The sequence below is a fragment of the Gadus morhua genome, chromosome 1 (genome assembly GCF_902167405.1).
Source record: "Gadus morhua chromosome 1, gadMor3.0, whole genome shotgun sequence".
In the NCBI taxonomy this organism is placed as follows: domain Eukaryota; kingdom Metazoa; phylum Chordata; class Actinopteri; order Gadiformes; family Gadidae; genus Gadus; species Gadus morhua.
Window position 1 is genome coordinate 7,855,871 of NC_044048.1, and position 18,607 is coordinate 7,874,477.

The following is an 18,607-nucleotide window of genomic DNA, read 5'->3' on the forward strand; positions in this document are numbered from 1 at the left end:
TGAGTGGGTGGGATCGGTCGTCAAGATGGCGGCGCAAAGCTACAGTGACGTCACCTGAACCAAACGAATACAGGCTTACCTGTATTCACACACACACACACGCACACGTTGCAGGGCAATGCATTTGACGTTTCAGATTCTTCAGTTCAATTCATTTTACATTTCTGCATTTTTAGCAATGCTTTGCGCTTTTCATTCAGCGATGACTTTATTTTTTCCCCCCAACCATTTACTATTTCTTAAATGGTGTGTATGTTTGGTCAATTTAGACTTTTGAACTTTTGTTCAAATCCCTTCACTTGATTTAAGCCATTTAACGTTTCTTTATGTCTTAATCTATGTGGTTTTTATTGGAAAATATTTTCAACCTCGCTTTGTAGGAGCAATGACGGGTTTGCGGACGGTAGTAGCCACCAACAACTCATATCAGGAAATGTGACTCAAACCTGTGTGAGTTGCGCACAGTATAGGAAATACCTTGGGCGTCACATTTTGTCTCCACTTTTCCAGGAATCCGAAAAGCACAAATTAGGGCCGCAGAACAGAAAGTAAGTTCCCATTTTTTTCTATATTCCAACGTGCGCATTTACAATATATAGGCCTATCGCTCCGTAGCGATATTGTTTAGGTATTTCCTTTATTCCACTCTTTGAATGGACTTGGAAATTAACTTTATCGAGGAGAATAAATTAGACTCCTCACATAGGCCTATTTGGTCTTTATTTGTATTCCTTATGCTATGATAACGAGCAAACTATCCGAGACCTATATTTGTCTTAATACTTTATAATGCTGGACGAGAGTTATGGGTAAATGTTCCCCTCCAATGTATTCCCTTTCTAAATGCCGTTTAGCCAAAGTAGATGCAAACCATGCCTTCAGAGTGAACAATTGCATGTATTGTATTGCGTTCTTTAAGCCCGTGTATCCGATGCAACAGTTTTTGTTGTTGTGGTTGCAGGGACTTCTATAGGTGCAGGCCTCCGATTTTACGCTTGGGCCAACTGCTTTGTAAGCGCGTCAGAGATGCGGGCCATCTCTAAGAAAGGTTTGGTCCTGGTCATGATCAGTGGTTTTCTGCTACTGAGCCTAATTTACCTGTGGTTCCCGGTCAAGAAACAAAGCGTGGATATCGGTCTGACCCAGAGAGGCCACATAGAGAAGCTACTGATGGAGAAGAATAAGGACACCTTAAGCTCTTATCACGACGTCCCCTACGTTTTAAAAGAGTCTGTGTCACGGTGGGTTGAACCCTCATCTCAACATGCTGATAATTTGTTGTTGTTCAACAGAACTAGATTAGTTTACATCTCTGTGACAGACTAACCTGGCTAACCTGTTTCCTGATGCAGTCAGTTGGCGTACGGTACGTGTGAATGCCGAGGTGATGAGAATAAAATCAACCTGCCATTACCACGTATCCTGTTCCCTAGAGTGTGGGCAAACAATCTCAACCATGCATACCTTGAGTCCGACCCTGACCCAGGGGGGGTGATAGGACGCAGGGACAAGGAGTACAGTGCCTTCCAGAGAAGGTAAGTTATCGATGATGACTTCATCAGTTGATATTAGGAGGAATAAATAATGGAGAGTTACTGTGTTGGACCGAGCTCCGGCTCCACAGCAACACTTGACGTTGCCAACCGCAATAAAACAGGCGGACTGAGACGAGAACCTGTATCCTAACGTGTCAGACTGCATTGGCACACACAGCAGTCCTCAGCGGAGTCAGAGTCTACCACATGAAATCATCTTCTGTCCGATGTAAACCTTAACTTGCCTCTCCTGAACATCTCAATGCTTTCACAACATGTAACCAAGTCTTGTGTCGGCAAACTGCAGGTGCCGATTTCTTGGAATATCGATTTTTAGTTCCCATTCACATGTGACCCCTCGCAGGAACTCTTCAAGGACTTTGCAGGGTAATACTGCATGTGTGAAAGGGGCTTACGACATCCTCTCGTTGTGATATCATGTTCCAAGGTCCTACTCTCCAGCAGACCTTCTCATCGTAGCGGAGGCCAACAGTCCACTTCAATACCCCACCCAGGGAGTGGAGGTGAGGCCCATGAAGACCATCATTATTCCTGGTAAGTTGATCCCCTCATCCAAGTTGGCATAGTCTCCTATCAATAGATTATAGCTCATTGTCAATGTCATTAACCATCTTTTGGTTAAATAAGTAGATTATAGCACCAGTAGTAGGGGAAAGTACCCTCCATTAGTTCCACTATCACCATATCACCTAACGTTGTTGCATGTTTTCCTGCAAAAATGTAACCATTGAGAGATTAATCAAATTAAGACTATTTACCTGATCAGTATAAATTATATTCACAGAAATATATAAAAGGAGATCGTTCACCATGATCTTTGGATTTAATGATTCCAAAGGTTATCAATCATGTTTTCTACTAAGACGGACTGTGAAAATGATTTGTCGCTGTATATTTAACAGACTAATAAGCCACAACTAATGCCGTTACATATTATTAACAATGGCTCTTTCAGAAGATATGTATTTAACTTTTGTTTCCAAATCCATATTGCCTAGCAGCATTAACCAAAAGCATAAACTTGTTGTCATTCAACATCGTTGGTTCCATCTATTTGAATTACATGTTGTTATCATAGGGTTGGGTCTCAAACAAGATCCAAGACCTACACATACGGTAAATATACTACATGTCATATCTATCCCCCCCTCCCTCATACCCCGACTGCCTACATATTCTTACAGCATTTATTTAAGATATGAATGTGAATAAAAGATGATGATGATGATGATGATGATGTGACAGGTGAGCCTGAGTGTGACGATGGGGACACTGGACGTGGCTGCCACCGTTGTCGGCGTGTCCATCTCAGGAGCAGGCCAGAACACCATGGGGCTGTCCAGCTCTGTTCTGTCCCAACTCAACAGGCAGCTGCAGTTTGTCACCTACACCAACACCCTCTTCCACCCCAAGACGGCCGACACAGGTGTGCTTATTGTTGATTCCATAGATGTAAAGGTATGAGAGAGAGTGAGTGAGTGAGTGAGATCCATGCCTGGCCCTTGCTCTTTGTTTGTCTAGTTGAAACGATGACACAAGATGCTGAGCGGAAAGAGATGAGGATATAAGTGGTATCAGTTCATGCAAGGTTGCAAACTCGCTCTTTCCTGTTTCTTCAGTTGCAGTTTTCAGAGGACAGGCACACATTTTCTGTGAGAGAGAGAATTTATCAGACTTATCCACAAACTGCCATTGCATACATTCATTTCCACTTGGATGTTTATACATGGATTGCGTGAATAATGTATTCCTTTGAATACATTAGATATTTTGGGGAAAGGATTGAGCATGCTCATCTTCAATGGCTATATGAGCTGCGTCCCAGAGAGGTTAAGCTTCTAGATGCACCGAAATGAAAATTTGTGGCCAAAACCGAAACCGAAAAATAATTAATCGCTTGGCCGAATACCGGAACCGAAAATGACAGTTCCGTTTAAAGTTGTCAAAACACTATTTTTAAATATTGCTTAAATCTACTGCTTACAATAAATGTTTAGACATGTTTTTCAAGGAAAATTTTTTATTTGAAATCTTCAAATGTTGGAGAAAAACACATCACCCTGAATTTGTATTGCGGTTTTGAGAACAATTGAGCCCCCCCCAACCCCCTCTGTCCTTTCCTTTCATCTTCTTTTCTACCCTTTTCATCTCTCTACCCCCCTCTTTTTTCTTAAACTTGGCTTCACAATATTAACTGTTTTTTGTCTTTATCAAGTGTAAAGTCTCTGTAAATTGATTTCTAAACAACAACAATAATTACAACACATTTCAAAAGCCTTCCAACACAAACAAATGCATAAACATGCAATATAAGAAATTATCAGTGTCCTAAGCATATGTCCTAACCCTATTTTATATTACTGGGAAAACAAGTTTTCACCAAAATCTCAATTCTTATTTTTTTTTTACTGCTGCATTTGAACGCATCAATCATATTACTGAGCCAACCTGAACACATCACATTTGACACTGTTTGTGACCATTGGTTAGTTTTTTTTTTTTTAAGCTAGCTAGCTCTATATCCGGCCGATTTTAACATGGATTTAAAAACTCCATTACTATTTTTAACTGACGGGACTTTCTACACCGTCCGGTTGTGTGATTACTACAGCTGCTTTGAATGACTGGTGATGCACGCGGTGCCGACTCCGAGCCCGTCGGCACAACGTCTGCACTCTGCAGCAGCAGTAGCTGACGGTTGGACTAGACGGATACTGAGTTGAAGGAGTTTTTTTAACCCAATGACAGTGTATATTTAAGTAATCAATAACCACACAACCATATTCTCCATCTTGGAGAAGCCTGTTTGTGCCGGTGCATGTTTCTTGCTCATCAATCTTCCCGTGAAACTTTGAATGTATCGTTCAGGCTACAAACGATGCCATATTATATCTGCTTAAGAATGAACTCTGTGATCCGTGCTTAAGGAGAGATTTAGCTGAACAAATTACTCTCTCCGCCGCTTCAATTAACCTTTTCACTAGCTTACGAACGTTAGATTAAACATTCCCGCGGTTCATGGCGAGATAAACAAAACAACTCACAACCTATAAAAAGCTAGAGGGGGTGGCGTAATTGTTACATTTTACTATTTTGAGATCGTATAGGTGGCCTGTGCTCCTTGCTTGTGTAATCAGTCAAGATTGTATAATTTTGCGTCACCACCACTTTCGGCCTCCGATTCGGCCACTCATTTGGCTTTCGGCCGAAAGCCGAATGTGTCTTTTTTTGCGTTTTTGGCCGAATTTTTTCGGTTGCCGAATTTTCGGTGCACCTCTACTAGGAAACCAATAGTATAACGCCACAGTGTGTGTATAGAGCTTTATCTGGCCAACTGTTGGCCAGATAAAGATGTCCACATCCGAGAGAGAGTTAAGCTTCTCGGACACTTATACAAAGTGCAACGTTCTGTGTTGGATTGTGAAGTTCATTTTTGCGTTTCAATTTGATGTCCCTATCTGAGCAAGGGTTAAGCCTCTTAATGCACCAATTGGGAAAGCTTCCTAAAAATTTCGTTGTACTTGACTCGTGCAATGACAATAAAAGGCTTTCTATTCTATTCTATTCTATTCTATATTCTATTAAAATAAATGCTTTTTATGGAAAAAATAGAGCCTTTTGTTAGGGCTACTGCGTAGCATAGCGGTGAGTCATGCCAGCCCCAATGGAAGAGGACCCGCCCCTATCGCACACAGCACCTTCTAAGGCGCTGTGTGCGATCTCACAATCTTCATGTTCGGTTTAGCAGTTAGAACTCTCCTTTCTCCTCCCCACAACATCAAATGAAGGCGGTTTAGCAATACCCCTGTCTCTCTTTCCTGGCAGCTTTTGTTTTATTCTCTCTTTTTTTTCTTCTTTATTTTTGAATGGATTGTGTAAGCCTTTCCTGGCAGCACTGGAATCGGTAGCTTCCCATGTTCTACCATGGACTGACAGTGGCACTTTAATCCTGCTGCCTACCCTTGCATGCAGATAGGGTCGCCACTTTTGGTAACTCTTTCCTGATTGGATAAAGATGGTACAGGTTACCAGAAAGAATATATATGTTTATGGCAGAGAGGTGAGAGTGGTAGACCTATGTTACTGAAAACAGACTCTATCAGTGATGGTTGTAGGAATAGAAAACTACCTCGCACTTATTTTAAGAAATCAATATTGCTTACTTCGCCTTAAACAGGATAATAAGTTGCTAGTTAGAAGTCAAGGTGGCAATTCCAGTTCTGTGCCATGTTCTTTTACACAAATCATGTTACGCAGGATACATGCCCATCCTGCGTCCTTTTGTATTGAGGAGCCCAATAGAAGTGCCCTAGTGCCATGGACATTGTTCCAGGTGTGTTGTGGTGATTTCCTCTGTATTTTCTTCATCTTCAGTTCTGTATGGTAGTGGAGGGCACAAGGCAGCTTTCACCATTAAAGTGGGTCATAGGGCCATCCCTAAACTTTTCAACTCGGGTACAAATGAAGGTAGGTCGATGCTAAATCAACAAAAAATAAAATCCCTTTTTTGGTCAACATTTTTCTCTGTTCTCCCGTCTAATTTTTCGTCCCTTTTTTAGGATACAACATAAGCGCCCTCGTTACCATAGCAACCAAGACCTTCCTACGTTATGATAAACTTCGAGATATGATCAACAGCGTACGGAAGTACTACCCGACCGTCTTGATAGTGATCGCTGACGACAACGAGCATCCTCAACCGGTGACCGGGCCTCACATCGACCGATACATCATGCCCTTCGGAAAGGTACACACACTCTGTTTGGAATGGGTTCTCTAAGTCGCGGTGCATGTTTGTGCATCCGGTTCCAGTCAAATGTCTGTCCCTTCTGCGTGGCTAGGGTTGGTTTGCGGGGAGAAACCTGGCCGTCTCGCAGGTGACCACCAAGTATGTGCTGTGGGTCGACGATGACTTCTTGTTCACCGAAAGCACTAAGCTTGAGAAGATGGTGGACATCCTGGAGAAGACCACATTAGACCTGGTGAGGGGGCAAGTGGGCAACGCTATAGCTCTGCTGTACGTTTACAACAATAGGGGGTTACACGTGTGCAATATAGTTGGTGGTCATAGCCATCCATAATGTATGCAGAATGGTGATGGAAGAAATGTATCCCCACCACACCCACATTCACAATGTATAGTGCAATACATAAACATTATTTGGTGTTTATATTTAATATTTTACTGTGTAAGCAGTGGGTGTGGTGACATTTAACACCCTCTCCTGCCCAAGCTTTCTTGTGGTGGTTGTTCCCAGTGTTCGTTCACTTGTAATCTTTTAGTGTGTGTGTGTGTGTGTGTGTGTGTGTGTGTGTGTGTGTGTGTGTGTGTGTGTGTGTGTGTGTGTGTGTGTGTGTGTGTGTCCTGCTGATCCCAGGTAGGGGGTGCGGTAACAGAGGTGACTGGTTACTCTGCGACCTACCAGCACACCTTTTCTGTGGATGAGGGGGGCTCTGAGGGGGACTGCCTCCACATCAGACAGGGCCATTACCACTCCATACAGGGGTTCCCCAGCTGCGTGGTGGCCGACGCCGTCATCAACTTTTTTATGGCGAGGACGGACAAGATACTTAGGGTTGGGTTCAACCCCCAGCTCTCACGGCGTGGCCACTTAGGCAAGTTTGTTCCTGTGTGACGGGAGCCAGTGTGACAGGTGGCAGTTTGTTAGTGAGACCGGTTCAAGTGTGTGTGTTCTGCGTTACTGCCTTCAAGTCTTTTCACGTCACATGAACTGAACAAAGAGCAGTATTCACTAATGGCCACCACTGCTTGGTCCCACAGGATCCAAAGTCCACATTGTTAGTCTGTAGTGTGGGATCATCATTGCAGAGTAAATGATTCACATTTGGCTTATGAGAGGAGGAGCATCACTGTCGTGAAGGAACGTTGGAGAAGGGGAATGTCTTAAAGAAAGACTTCTGGTTTTTCAAAGTGGACCCTATTTCCGGTACACTTTGGTTCAAAGGGACTAAGCCGGTTAACAATGTTTCGAAAATGAATGCTTTCAGCTGTAATCTGAAAAAAACAACCTGCAATGTAATCCTTTGGGGCACTTGCCCCTAAATCCTCTAAAAGTGTTTGTTTTTGCCACTGACATGCTCAGTGTATATTAAATTATTATGGATACCTACAGAGAAATACAACTTGTTTCTTAACTTTCACTTGCTCATGGTCTGTTTTATACTTGTGTGCAAATTTTAAAAAAAGTAGCTGTGTGCACATCCCACCTTCTAGCCAGGTGCAGGACAAATAAAGTAATATCGAGTGAAAGAAATGTAATGTCCGCAGCACTGCTTAAGCTCCCATATTATTATATATATTTGTGTCCAACCATGTTTCGAGAATTGAGAAGTCCCGCAATAGTTGAGTTGTAGGAAGATAACAGTGGAAACGTGATTGAGGGCTGTAGAGAGGGGAGTTTGTTGTGTTGGACTAAAGAAAGAATATCTTATTGCCATCGAAAATATATGGGTGAAAGAGAGTTGAGATTGTAATGACAATAAGGAAATATCCTGGAACAACAAGATTTCAGAGAGGGATTTCTCCTTGATCGAGACTGGGTTGGTCACAACACACTGGAATAAGCGGCCGGTAAAGATACAGGTTGTATTTCTCTGTATGGATCCTCTCCATAATGTTAGAACATATGCTGAGACCGTCTGTGGCAAAACCCATCTCTCTTAGAGGACGTATACAGGGGTAAGGGCCCCAAAGGATTACAGTTGACCCCTTTCGCGTGGATCACGGCTGCAGCCTTTTAGCCCAATAATAAACCGATTTCATAAATTGTAGTCCCACGGAACAAAAATGATCAGAAAGAATGGTCAAGGTTGAAAAATCTCACAGTTTTCCTTTTTAAATCCACACTGTAATCTAATGTTGAAACTTGTTGTTCACAGAGTTCTTTGTGGACGCGCTGGGATCCCTCCATGTGGGCTCCTGCAGCGACGTGAAGATAGGCCACGCGTCGAAGATCGTCCTTCCCTGGAGCAAGTCAGAGTCTGCGAAGAGCTACGACAGGTTCCGTTACTCCTTCACGAACAGCGAAGGAAGGATGCAGACTGAGGTGTATTACTTTAAGAACAGGTTGAAGTGCATGAGCAGTAACTGACACATGCCTCAATGTTGTGGCACTGCCAACTAGGAGTAAAAAAATGACCGGGGTTGTTTGGTGTTTGGAAGCGGAACACAGATTACCTATGAGCTCAACTCAAGAGATTTCTAAGAATGCTTTCTTTCTACTTTCTCTAAGAATTATTTTCACCATAAATCGAGGACCAGAGCCTTTTCCTATTTTTCTACGCGATGAATATGCTTCTGGTTACTCAGGGATATGTTTTTTTTTTAAATGCTTAATATGACTACTGTTGCACTATTTATATAATGTTTGATTAAACAAATTAGTGTTTGTCGATTCAGTATATCTTTGTTCCTTATCTGGTTTCTGTGTACATAAACACACTGTCAACCACCAACCCCCATATCTCGGTTCCCTTATCCATTTTCCTTCCATCCAGTCATGTTTCCACAAGCTATGTTTTTTTTTCTCCATGAGCCTGATCTGAATACAGGAAGTATGAAGTGCAGACTTCTGCATCCAACATCCATAGTCGGTAAACAATGCGACTGTGCTCGCTCAGACCTCTCGCTTATGATGCTGCAATGCTAGTTAGAGAAAATATCTGTATCTGGCACGTCATGCCCTAGGGAGTGGCTATGCGCCCATGATGCGGAAGCAAATCTCTCCTTGATGTTGCGCCATTGAGCAGGGGCCTCTACGAATAGTCAAATGCCTCCTTTCCTTAACCTTTGTGGAAAACGTCATCGGGTCAAGGAGGGATGAAAGGTGCTTCCTTTCGAACATAGGAAAAGACAGCGCTGTGAATTCGACTCCACTTTTCCCATTGCGCGACGGTGAGTATTGCTGACCTCTAGCGTCTCTACGGTGGAACTACAATTTTCCGAAGTTGGTCTACAACAAGCGCTCTTTTGATCCATGCGTTCTTGTGTTGATTTCATTCAGGTTGTTGCCATGCCAACAGTGAGAATCACTCAGGTCGGACTTGGCCAACGAAAATATTTTAGGCCAGTTGAAAACCCAATTCACATGTGAAAAAAATGCTCAATTTATGTTGACGTTGAAATTAACTGCCCCAAATTCAGACTTTCTTAAAAGTCTGAATTTTATTTTCTTATTCTTATTATATTGTCTGCTTAATAACCAGCAATAAATGATTTCATTTCGATTCAAATAATATATTTCTGGAATTGGTATCCAGACCATTATTATCAATTGTATTTTCTTCTCTCTTCTGCTTTACCGCGTCTCTCATGCGTCTTCGCGTAGAGTCGGTAAACTTCATCGGTGGCATGTTGTTTTAAATATTGCCGACGTAAAGGATTATGGGATACCACTATTTCCTTTCGCAAAGTTTGCTCAGGAGTAACCTATGCTAAAGGAGGGTTAAAGGAAGCATCGAGGCTCCTTTCCTAAGCATTTTTAGAATTCGAACCTTTCCTCCAAGCACTTCCAGGTCATCTCCATAGGAAAGAAAATTTCCTATGCAAAAAAGTGAATTCGTAGAGGCCCCGACCCTGGTGTCCGAGGCATCTGGATCACACCAGAGCGAAGAGTTGCGTCACTCTGATCTCGCCGGAAGGGTGGTCACGTGGTTCATGTAAGCCTGCATAGTTCCAAAACACGCCGCGCTGCCGTGTTCTTCAATGGGACTGTCAGCAGCGATTGCAATATTGAATGGTAAATATAAATTAAAAAACACATACCCAAGTACTTTTCTGACTATTGTTGCATTTTTGTAAATGTCAGTTTTACATTTGGAGTGGTAGGGTGACAACTGCAAACTACCCTCCTGTTATGTTCCGGGTCAAATTGACCCGTTTTAAAGTTTGAAGATCTAGGAAAAATAGTTCAACATATAATATGAAAATAGTTCATCTCACATATTTGCAACCACCCCCTGCATGTTTATATCACATAGATACTGTTCGGGTCAATTTGACCCAGCAGTAAAACTGGAGGTAAAAGGGTGTCAGAAATGTCAGACTAATTCTTTCTTTACAACTGTGAGACATATTTCACCCAATTCACACACACACACGCACACACACCCTCGGCACACACACACACACACACACACACACACACACACACACACACACACACACACACACACACACACACACACACACACACACACACACACACACACACACACACACACACACACACACACACCTACGCACAGGGTGCGATTTGTGAAAAAACCAGAGGGGGGGATAATTTTGAGAGACATTTTATTCAGGAAAAATAACCACACAACAGTGTGAAAACTTATGAAAACAGTTGATCTTGTGACCTTGTGTATCTAAACCTTACACTTAGGCTTCATAACGTAGGCGGTAGGCCTATTTTGAACGTGAACTTAACCACTGCATTTGCAGAAATATTTTCTCATAGCTAAAATTGTTTTTAAATGTGCCAAATAAAAAAAAATATATATTTTTTCCCGATATCAGTTCAACAGAAAATATGAAATACCACAATGTGCTGTCAAGACGTTTTTTATTTTTATTTTATGGGTTAATCGGGTAGACTATTAGGTCAGACTACGAAAACAGTCCGCTCTGATGACGCACTTCAGCCTCTTTTTTTTGCTTTCCTGTTGGCGGATCGTGGTGACCCTGCTTCAACCACATCTCTGCAAATCTGCGGGCCGGGAAGGAAGCAACACCTGGTGCATTTACAGAGATGAAAAGCAGATTGTGCAGTGTGGACACATTCATTCTGTTTCTGCCATCTGCAAGAATGTGGTTCATGGCGCTGAAACCTCTTTCACACTCGGCTGTGCACACTAGGAGCGTGGAGACAGCGGTGAGAACTTTGCGCATGCTCTCTCCTGTGACACCGTGACATTTAAACTCATCGAACTCCTTCAGGAGTATGGGACTGGTTGCGGCCTCAACAGCAAGAGTTTTGTGTATGGCGAGAAGTTTTTCATCGCCGTAGAGGATGCGCTCGTCTTCATCAGATGGCCAGTTTGATGGATTTAGAGCGGCGGCGGCAGAGATTATCCCGTTGTCATCCAGCCTGCGCTCACGCGCGACGCCTCTGACTCGCTCCCGGTAGATCAAAATCACAGCACAATCAAAATGAAGACGGACCCTGTGTATTTTGGTTGTTAATTATTACGATGTAATGGTGAAAATACTTTGGGTGGGGGGGATAATTTTTATCCCCACCGAGGATAAAAATAATTCAGCAGAGGGTAGGACGTGTAAACCAGAGGGGGGGATAATCCCCACCATCCCCACCGGCAAATCGCACCCTGCCTACGCACACACACACACACGGGTGCAATTTTTATGACTTTTGACGAGAACCATTTATGTTCTCTGTTCTCGCGGGAAAACTCCAACCACATTCAGTGGACACTCAACAGGGGAGGGTCAAAACATATCAAATATTCTCTGCATGCGAGTCCTACCAACATTACACTCTGTCAGGCAGACCTTTACAAAATGAGCAGCAGAAGCAAATGGATGACAGTCCAGGAGGCTCGGGACTTCATCACTGATCATGACAGTGAAATAGAGGAGGATGTGTCTGACGAAGACGATCTTGACCTAAATTCAGATTCTAATGAATCTGATTTTGAACCAGATGAGGGAATTGCTATTCCTATTCCTCCAAGAAAGACATTCATGTCAAAACATGGTGAAATACAGTGGTCTTCATCCCCAAATATGCGTCAGGCGAAACTGTCAGGCGAAACATAAAAAAAAAAAAGTTTGAACAAATATTTTTTAATGAAAAACGAGTGAATTATCCTAATTGAACCATTACCTGTTAGAGGTAAGGAACACTATTGCACTACATATTGATAGAATAGTTACTAATGGAGTTAGTAATGACAAGTTCACACTGCTTGTTGGGATTTTTTTGGTTTAGGACATCTTTTGGATAATAAACATGCACCGGGTCAAATTGACCCGGGAACACCATTGCTGTTCCTGACAAACAAACATAACTGGAGGGTTAAATACGTTTTTAAGTTTGAGGGAAAGCTTCACGTTCGTGTTAGCATGGGTAGCACTAGGCTACTGACTTTAGTGTCTTAACCTTACATCTGTTCTGAAATCAAAGACGATATATTTGCACAACAAGCAGCCATCGCCTCAAGCAGCAGCGACCTGCAGCAGCAGTGTTTCGCCGGCACAAGCCAGCTCAAGCCACCAGCAGCAGCAGCCACCGCCATCAGCATCCACCATCGGCAGCATCCACCATCAGCCGCATACACCATCAGCCGCACACACCATCAGCCGCATACACCATCAGCCGCATACACCATCAGCCGCATACACCATCAGCACCCGCCACCACCAGCACCAGCAGCCACCACCTGCAGGAGAGTGAAAACAATCAGACAAGACCTTGAATAGCCTGTAGGTCAATGAGTTTCCCCACACATGGCCAAATTGCTGCCAAGTTTGGGAAGGGGTGGACAGAAGCTTACATTATGAAAAAAAAAGAATGACACTACTGTCTGTGTAATAACATTTGAAAGCTCGTCATTATGGCTTATATTTTTTGCGTTGAATAATTTCTATTCATATATGTAATCCAACAGCCTTTTCAAGGGTATAATTAAACAAAAGCAACCTTATTTCTACTAGCTATAGCATCAGACACACAGTACTCCAACACCGTAGCTAACACCGTCGTTAATCAACCTTAATGATCCTAGTAATCCTACATCAATAACTAAATAAAAGTTGTCAGAGATCCACTACTTATAACTTCTGGTGCAGTGATACCTCCACAGCTGGCGAAATCGAGCTGACTAACTAGGGGGTCATCCCTATGTTCCCCAGGTCCTATGTTCCCCGGGTGCAAAGGGTTAGGGTCAGGTTTAGGGTTACAGTTAGGGTGAGGGTTAACCTTAAACCTAACCCTAACCCTAACCAATCGGAGGAGAGCCATTCTAACCAATCAAAGGCGAATCAGAGGCAAAAAAAAGGCGGTACTTGCCCCTACCATCCTACGAAAAAAATATTTGCTCACAGGGTCCTATGTTCCCCGGTCACATAAAAAGCGGGGAACATAGGATAGGACCCGGGGAACATAGGTAAGCTCCCCTAACTAGCAGGCAATGACCAAGATAAATCCAAGATAAAAACATATATATATTTACGCTGTGCACATAGGCCTACAAATAAAGATCAGTATATGCATTATAAATGCCCTCAGATATAATATAGAGAGTTGACAAATCAAGAGGTAGCAATTTAATCAATTTACCCCCGGAGATACCTTCACAGATGGCGAAGTCGAGCTAACAAACTAGCAGGCAATCTGTCGTCTACAAAGATAAAAATATACATAATTACGCTGTGCATACACAAACAAATATCAGTATATGCATAAAGGGCCTCTGATACAATATAGACAGATGACAATTCAAAAGAGGTAACTATTTAATGCACTGACTTACCTCAGAAGTTACTCGACGGCAATGGAAATGAAATGATCTCCTCCGCCGTAAATGGATGTTTTGGAACTATGCGAGGCTCCATACCCCGGAAGTAGGCGGCAAAAAACGCTACAACGGAGCATGGACATAAAAAGAGTCCAATGGAAGTGTCGCCACTCTGTTATATCTATCACTCTGGAGCACACCATCGCCTTGGGTAATGTGATGATCATTGCCCTCTTTCCGCCGCTAGAGGGCGCCAACGCATCTCTTTGGAGACATGACGCATTACAATAACGTAACAGGTAGTTTAGTAGGTTACGCTGTAGGTGTAAATATAGTGTGCATATGTATGACATTTAAGACAGAACCGAAAAATTACTGAGTGGCTCAATCTCGCCTCCTCTGTGGTTTCATGCATGATTAGTATTTAGGTTGGATGTTTTTCTGATCTGCGCTGTTCTGCATGTGCAAAAGCCACAACGTGACTAGCCTACTACAACACGGCTACACAAACTACATTTTACTATCCTGCTATTACTTTTGTCACAACGAATGAGAATAATGTCAATTACATATTTTATTGGTTATCCTTAAACCCGTAAAAAAACCCTCAAAGCATAATCCTGTTTATTTGCCGTTACATTTTACTCAGTTAAGCATACGGTTTACTTAGGTTGTTACTGGATTTTCTTATCCAATATTTGTATTTGTGCGTGCATTTGTCGCTGCGAGCAGTCGGGCTTGCTTGTTTGTGTCGCTTATAGATAGACGTCCAGAGCCCTGTCTAGATTACACTGTTTATATTGAAGTGGACTTTTCCTCACTTACTACTTTGACTACTTCCTTCCAATTAGCGAACACTCCTTGAGCTTTAAAGCGAACACCCAGAAGGCCTACAGCGTCTAGAGGCCTCTTTGAAATATGCACTGGAAAAAACAGAAGCTTGGCCAAACCAACATCAAGCACGCAAATAATTAGTGTTTTGCTTTTATTTGGCCCGGTTTCGAACTTGCACTACATATATATTTTTATCAGGTCAAGGTAACCTTCTAATGATGGGGTACACTGACACAATGAAAATAAACAGTACTGCCATCGTATCAGCAGAGAGCACTAGAGTGTGAATGTATCACTACACTCAATTGCGTTGTAACGTCTGTATGTGTCCATTTCGATAATCATTCACTCATTTGTGGTGAACATACTTTGGAAGAAAGCCCTTGTAATATTTCACAATTTGAATGGAAAGATGATAGAGGCGAACAAGAAACAATGGTCTATTGTTTAGATGTAAATTTAACCTTATCAATCCCAGAGGAGTCTGTGTAATGTTTGTGTACCTTTCCAGAAGCTGCCCGACGCGTGCTGTACTGTTCAGATCAACCCTGAGGTAGACACACACCTGACCGTAGTCTGAAGAGAAGCAATACTTCACATTCCATCGATTTATCTTAACGAGGCTGACGTTTCAACAACATACATTTTTCCATGTATCATTGTTTTTCATGGCATGTAATGTACATAAAGAATAAGTATCAAAACGATGTAGAAAGACTGAATCTTATAAGCCGATAAATAATAAAATGATCTCCAAAAAATAAAAAATGCTTAAAACAGGCAACAGTTCAATTATGTAGACACTTGTATAGATCTTATAATGTTGTTAAAGAATATTTCAAGGCAATATGTGATAGCATTCAGTATATGGCATAAGCAGATATGAAATGTATTATGATTTTACCCGGTGCATTTCATTAGGCTTGTCTAATAGTGCCATTTAAGACGCAAAACAAAAATAAAGAATATAAAATAAATATCAAATAGTATCGACTTCCCACAAGTTTTTAAGTCCAATAACTCGTTTACATTTCATTTATTGCACTGTTTTTTTGGTTTTATGTGTTACGTTAAAGGGGAATAGATTTTCATGTAGAACTCACGTGTGCCAATATACCCATGTTTTATTAAACCATATCTGGGATTCTATCATGATCTTCCAAACATATGGCATAGTATCACTGGAATGGGATGCTAGCCCTTTTTTACAACAGTGCAACACTAGACGCTACGTCTTTTCCTTCTGCCTATTTTGTTTTTGAAACTCTGGCATGCAGTCACTCAGTTTGAGCAACCGTCTTCAGGAACAAACACGGACCCACACTGGAGCCCATCAGCCGCCCTGGAGCCCAGAGGACTGGCGTTCTACTGCTCGCCTGCTCACCAAACACCACAACATCTGATGCCAGTAATTAGCTCCTCTCCCCCATCTTATTGAAGGTGTGCTAATTAGACAAATCAGCAGGTGTAGCGGTTTGGTCAGATCCCTCCGAGCCTCCACAACATACAGTTGACACAAAAACACCGGCGCTGGTGAGACCTGACACTCTCCGTCTGAAACGGACCGGCCCTTGTTCGTGCGTCATCGGGTGGATCCGTGAGGAACAGGAACATCTCACACCCAGACAGTTGTGGTGTCGGGGGTCTTCTCCTGCAGTGAACATAAACATAGGTGACATTGATCACTCCACACACAGCAGAGCAGTGATGAGATAGATACCATGATGGAGTTCTGAGGTCATATTATTGAGCCATACCTTGAGGTGCTGAATGTAGACCACGGCATCATGCACCGTGATGAAGATGTGCTGTGGATTCATGTAGTTCATCAGACCGCTGGAGGTGAGGATCTTTAAGACCCTTTCTAGATGGAGATGGGTGTATTAGTATATCAAGTTTCTATTCACACAAGATATCATCATTGAGACTCTGCCTTACCATTGCAGTTTGCTAAGTATATGCAAACCCCAACTTTCTGGCAATCAATGCACATCTGGAAAGGAAAAAACAAACCATGATTACCAGGTCTGTGCATGGATCTGGCAACGGGAAACTAATCTGTCCTGGGATTTACAGACGTACCTGTATAAGGAGTCTGGCTCCAGCAACATCAACAAATATCACACTGCTGCAGTCCATTAGTAGAGCCTGGACTTCCTTCTCAGCTGTGTATGATAGGACGAAAAAGATTAATAAATAATCATGGTGATTTATGATTTATTGTCACTCACATTCTCAACGTAACTTCTCGCAATTTTCCTCCAATCTTACCAGATTTTAATAACTCATTATCTGATGAGAATGATGCATTTGCAACGCCTCTTTCCTGGAAAATCAGAGAAGAAAATGCATTAAATTATACTTAGAATACCTCACAAATACTATGATATAAGAATACAATACAATATAGCCTTTTTCAGGTGACATCATGATTAAATCAGCGCTAGCATCAGACAAAACAAAGCAATGCCTGGGGGCAAATATGAATAGTATCCATCTGCGTTGTTGAGAGGCAGAAATGAAGTATTGTCTATTGTTGGTTTGGATATGTGACAGTGGAGGTTGGTCATGTCCACCGAATCAGAAATTGGGAAACTAGGAGGAACAGGTGACTGATCTTGTTACTCTCTTAGATAAACAAGGGGAGGTATGGTATGACCAGGGCCAAACACACAAATAATACAACAATTATGTGGTTAAGTCGATGCTTAACACTTTCATGAGATGTAGGTTACTTTATCGCGAAATGCAAGTGCAGTTCGCCGTTAAGATATAGCCAATTGCTCTATTTACTATAACCATATCCTATAGAACTGTAAGCATCTTGTATACTGCGTTTGTTCCACAGCAATGTCTCATAATCATAGCGTTTTACTTTTGGAGTGGAGCAAAGTACCTAACATGATTTTGAGAGCGTGTTGGTTCCCTTTAAATAGAGTTCTTCCATACCAGGTTACAATACAATCTGTTTGACATTCTAAGTGCTTATTTTATTGTTGAATGAGGTTAGGTTCAGTCTAATTCCGAGAGCAGGTCTTCTCTGCAGCTCAACGCCGCCATCATCATTTAAGATAGAGACAGGCATGTAGTTAGTTATTAAATGGAAATACTAAAGCACAATATAGTAAATAAAGTAATAACGTGACCTAACATAGGCGTCCTATCATCATAAAGTTGTATACAAACACTTGATAACTGACAGAAGACCATTCTATCATTGCAGGACATATTCAGATCAATGCATTCAGTGTTTCTCCACCCTAAGCTCGGCAACAAAATAATGTTATCGTTTTTCAACAGAAAGAGGGTCTATAGCTACGAGACGAGCAATGCAGTACCATACAACATAACATTCTACCAATGACTAGCAAACCAAAACTAGCCCCACAACACTATTCGTCCAAGCTGCAAAACAAAGCTTTCACACAAGCCCCATAGTTTGTGTGGACCTACTAGTAAATGCACCTTGGTGCTGTGCCAGGCTTGGACAGAAAGTAGGCCTACTAGTACATTACTGCAGTGCTGGACCAGGCTTGGAGAGCAGGCCTCCTACTAGACGTGGACAAGGCTTGGACAGAGAGTAGCCCTACTTCGGGACAGACAGAGAGTAGGCCCGCTGCTAGACGTACCACGGTGCTGACGGTGGTGTCTCTCTGGCGTTTCTCCAGGGCCTTCCTCGTCTTTTCGAGGCTGCGGATCCTCTCCGGCGTCAGGCCCAG

The 18,607-nt window shown here is 42.3% G+C and overlaps 2 protein-coding genes and 1 long non-coding RNA gene across 4 annotated transcripts in view; 1 reads left to right on the forward strand and 2 right to left on the reverse strand.

Annotated features, from left to right (window-relative positions):
- The first annotated feature begins 240 nt into the window (after positions 1–240).
- Positions 241–9,032, forward strand: b4galnt1a (beta-1,4-N-acetyl-galactosaminyl transferase 1a). Its single transcript, XM_030361388.1, has 11 exons — positions 241–548; positions 962–1,241; positions 1,353–1,535; positions 1,984–2,090; positions 2,635–2,672; positions 2,802–2,982; positions 5,931–6,023; positions 6,116–6,303; positions 6,398–6,538; positions 6,935–7,172; positions 8,457–9,032. Exons 2-11 carry the CDS (start codon positions 1,027–1,029, stop codon positions 8,666–8,668), a joined length of 1,596 nt encoding a protein of 531 aa, XP_030217248.1. The 5' UTR covers positions 241–548; positions 962–1,026; the 3' UTR covers positions 8,669–9,032.
- A 3,333-nt stretch (positions 9,033–12,365) lies between these two features.
- LOC115544087 (uncharacterized) lies at positions 12,366–14,265 on the reverse strand. The gene is made up of 2 exons (XR_003976801.1): positions 14,070–14,265; positions 12,366–12,977 (listed from the first exon to the last, which is right to left on the reverse strand). It is a non-coding gene; the product is annotated as an uncharacterized LOC115544087 (long non-coding RNA).
- A 760-nt stretch (positions 14,266–15,025) lies between these two features.
- The window catches only part of slc26a10 (solute carrier family 26 member 10), a 12,765-nt gene continuing 9,183 nt past the window's right edge, over positions 15,026–18,607 (reverse strand). For both annotated transcript variants that reach the window (XM_030364249.1, XM_030364242.1), the window contains 6 exons: positions 18,518–18,607; positions 17,160–17,214; positions 16,971–17,053; positions 16,827–16,881; positions 16,646–16,752; positions 15,026–16,539 (listed from right to left, as the gene is read on the reverse strand). The exon at positions 18,518–18,607 is cut by the window's right edge and continues 93 nt beyond it. In XM_030364249.1, the coding sequence (XP_030220109.1) occupies positions 16,504–16,539; positions 16,646–16,752; positions 16,827–16,881; positions 16,971–17,053; positions 17,160–17,214; positions 18,518–18,607 (426 nt within the window). In that variant the 3' untranslated portion in view covers positions 15,026–16,503. The remainder of the gene's footprint in view (positions 16,540–16,645; positions 16,753–16,826; positions 16,882–16,970; positions 17,054–17,159; positions 17,215–18,517) is intronic.

Coding starts and splice junctions, on each gene's coding strand:
- b4galnt1a (XM_030361388.1), top strand. CDS start 1,027: ATGCGGGCCATCTCTAAGAAAGGTTTGGTCCTGGTCATGATCAGTGGT. Junction 1,536..1,983: donor TACAGTGCCTTCCAGAGAAG/GTAAGTTATCGA, acceptor TCATGTTCCAAG/GTCCTACTCTCCAGCAGACC. Junction 7,173..8,456: donor CTCACGGCGTGGCCACTTAG/GCAAGTTTGTTC, acceptor TGTTGTTCACAG/AGTTCTTTGTGGACGCGCTG.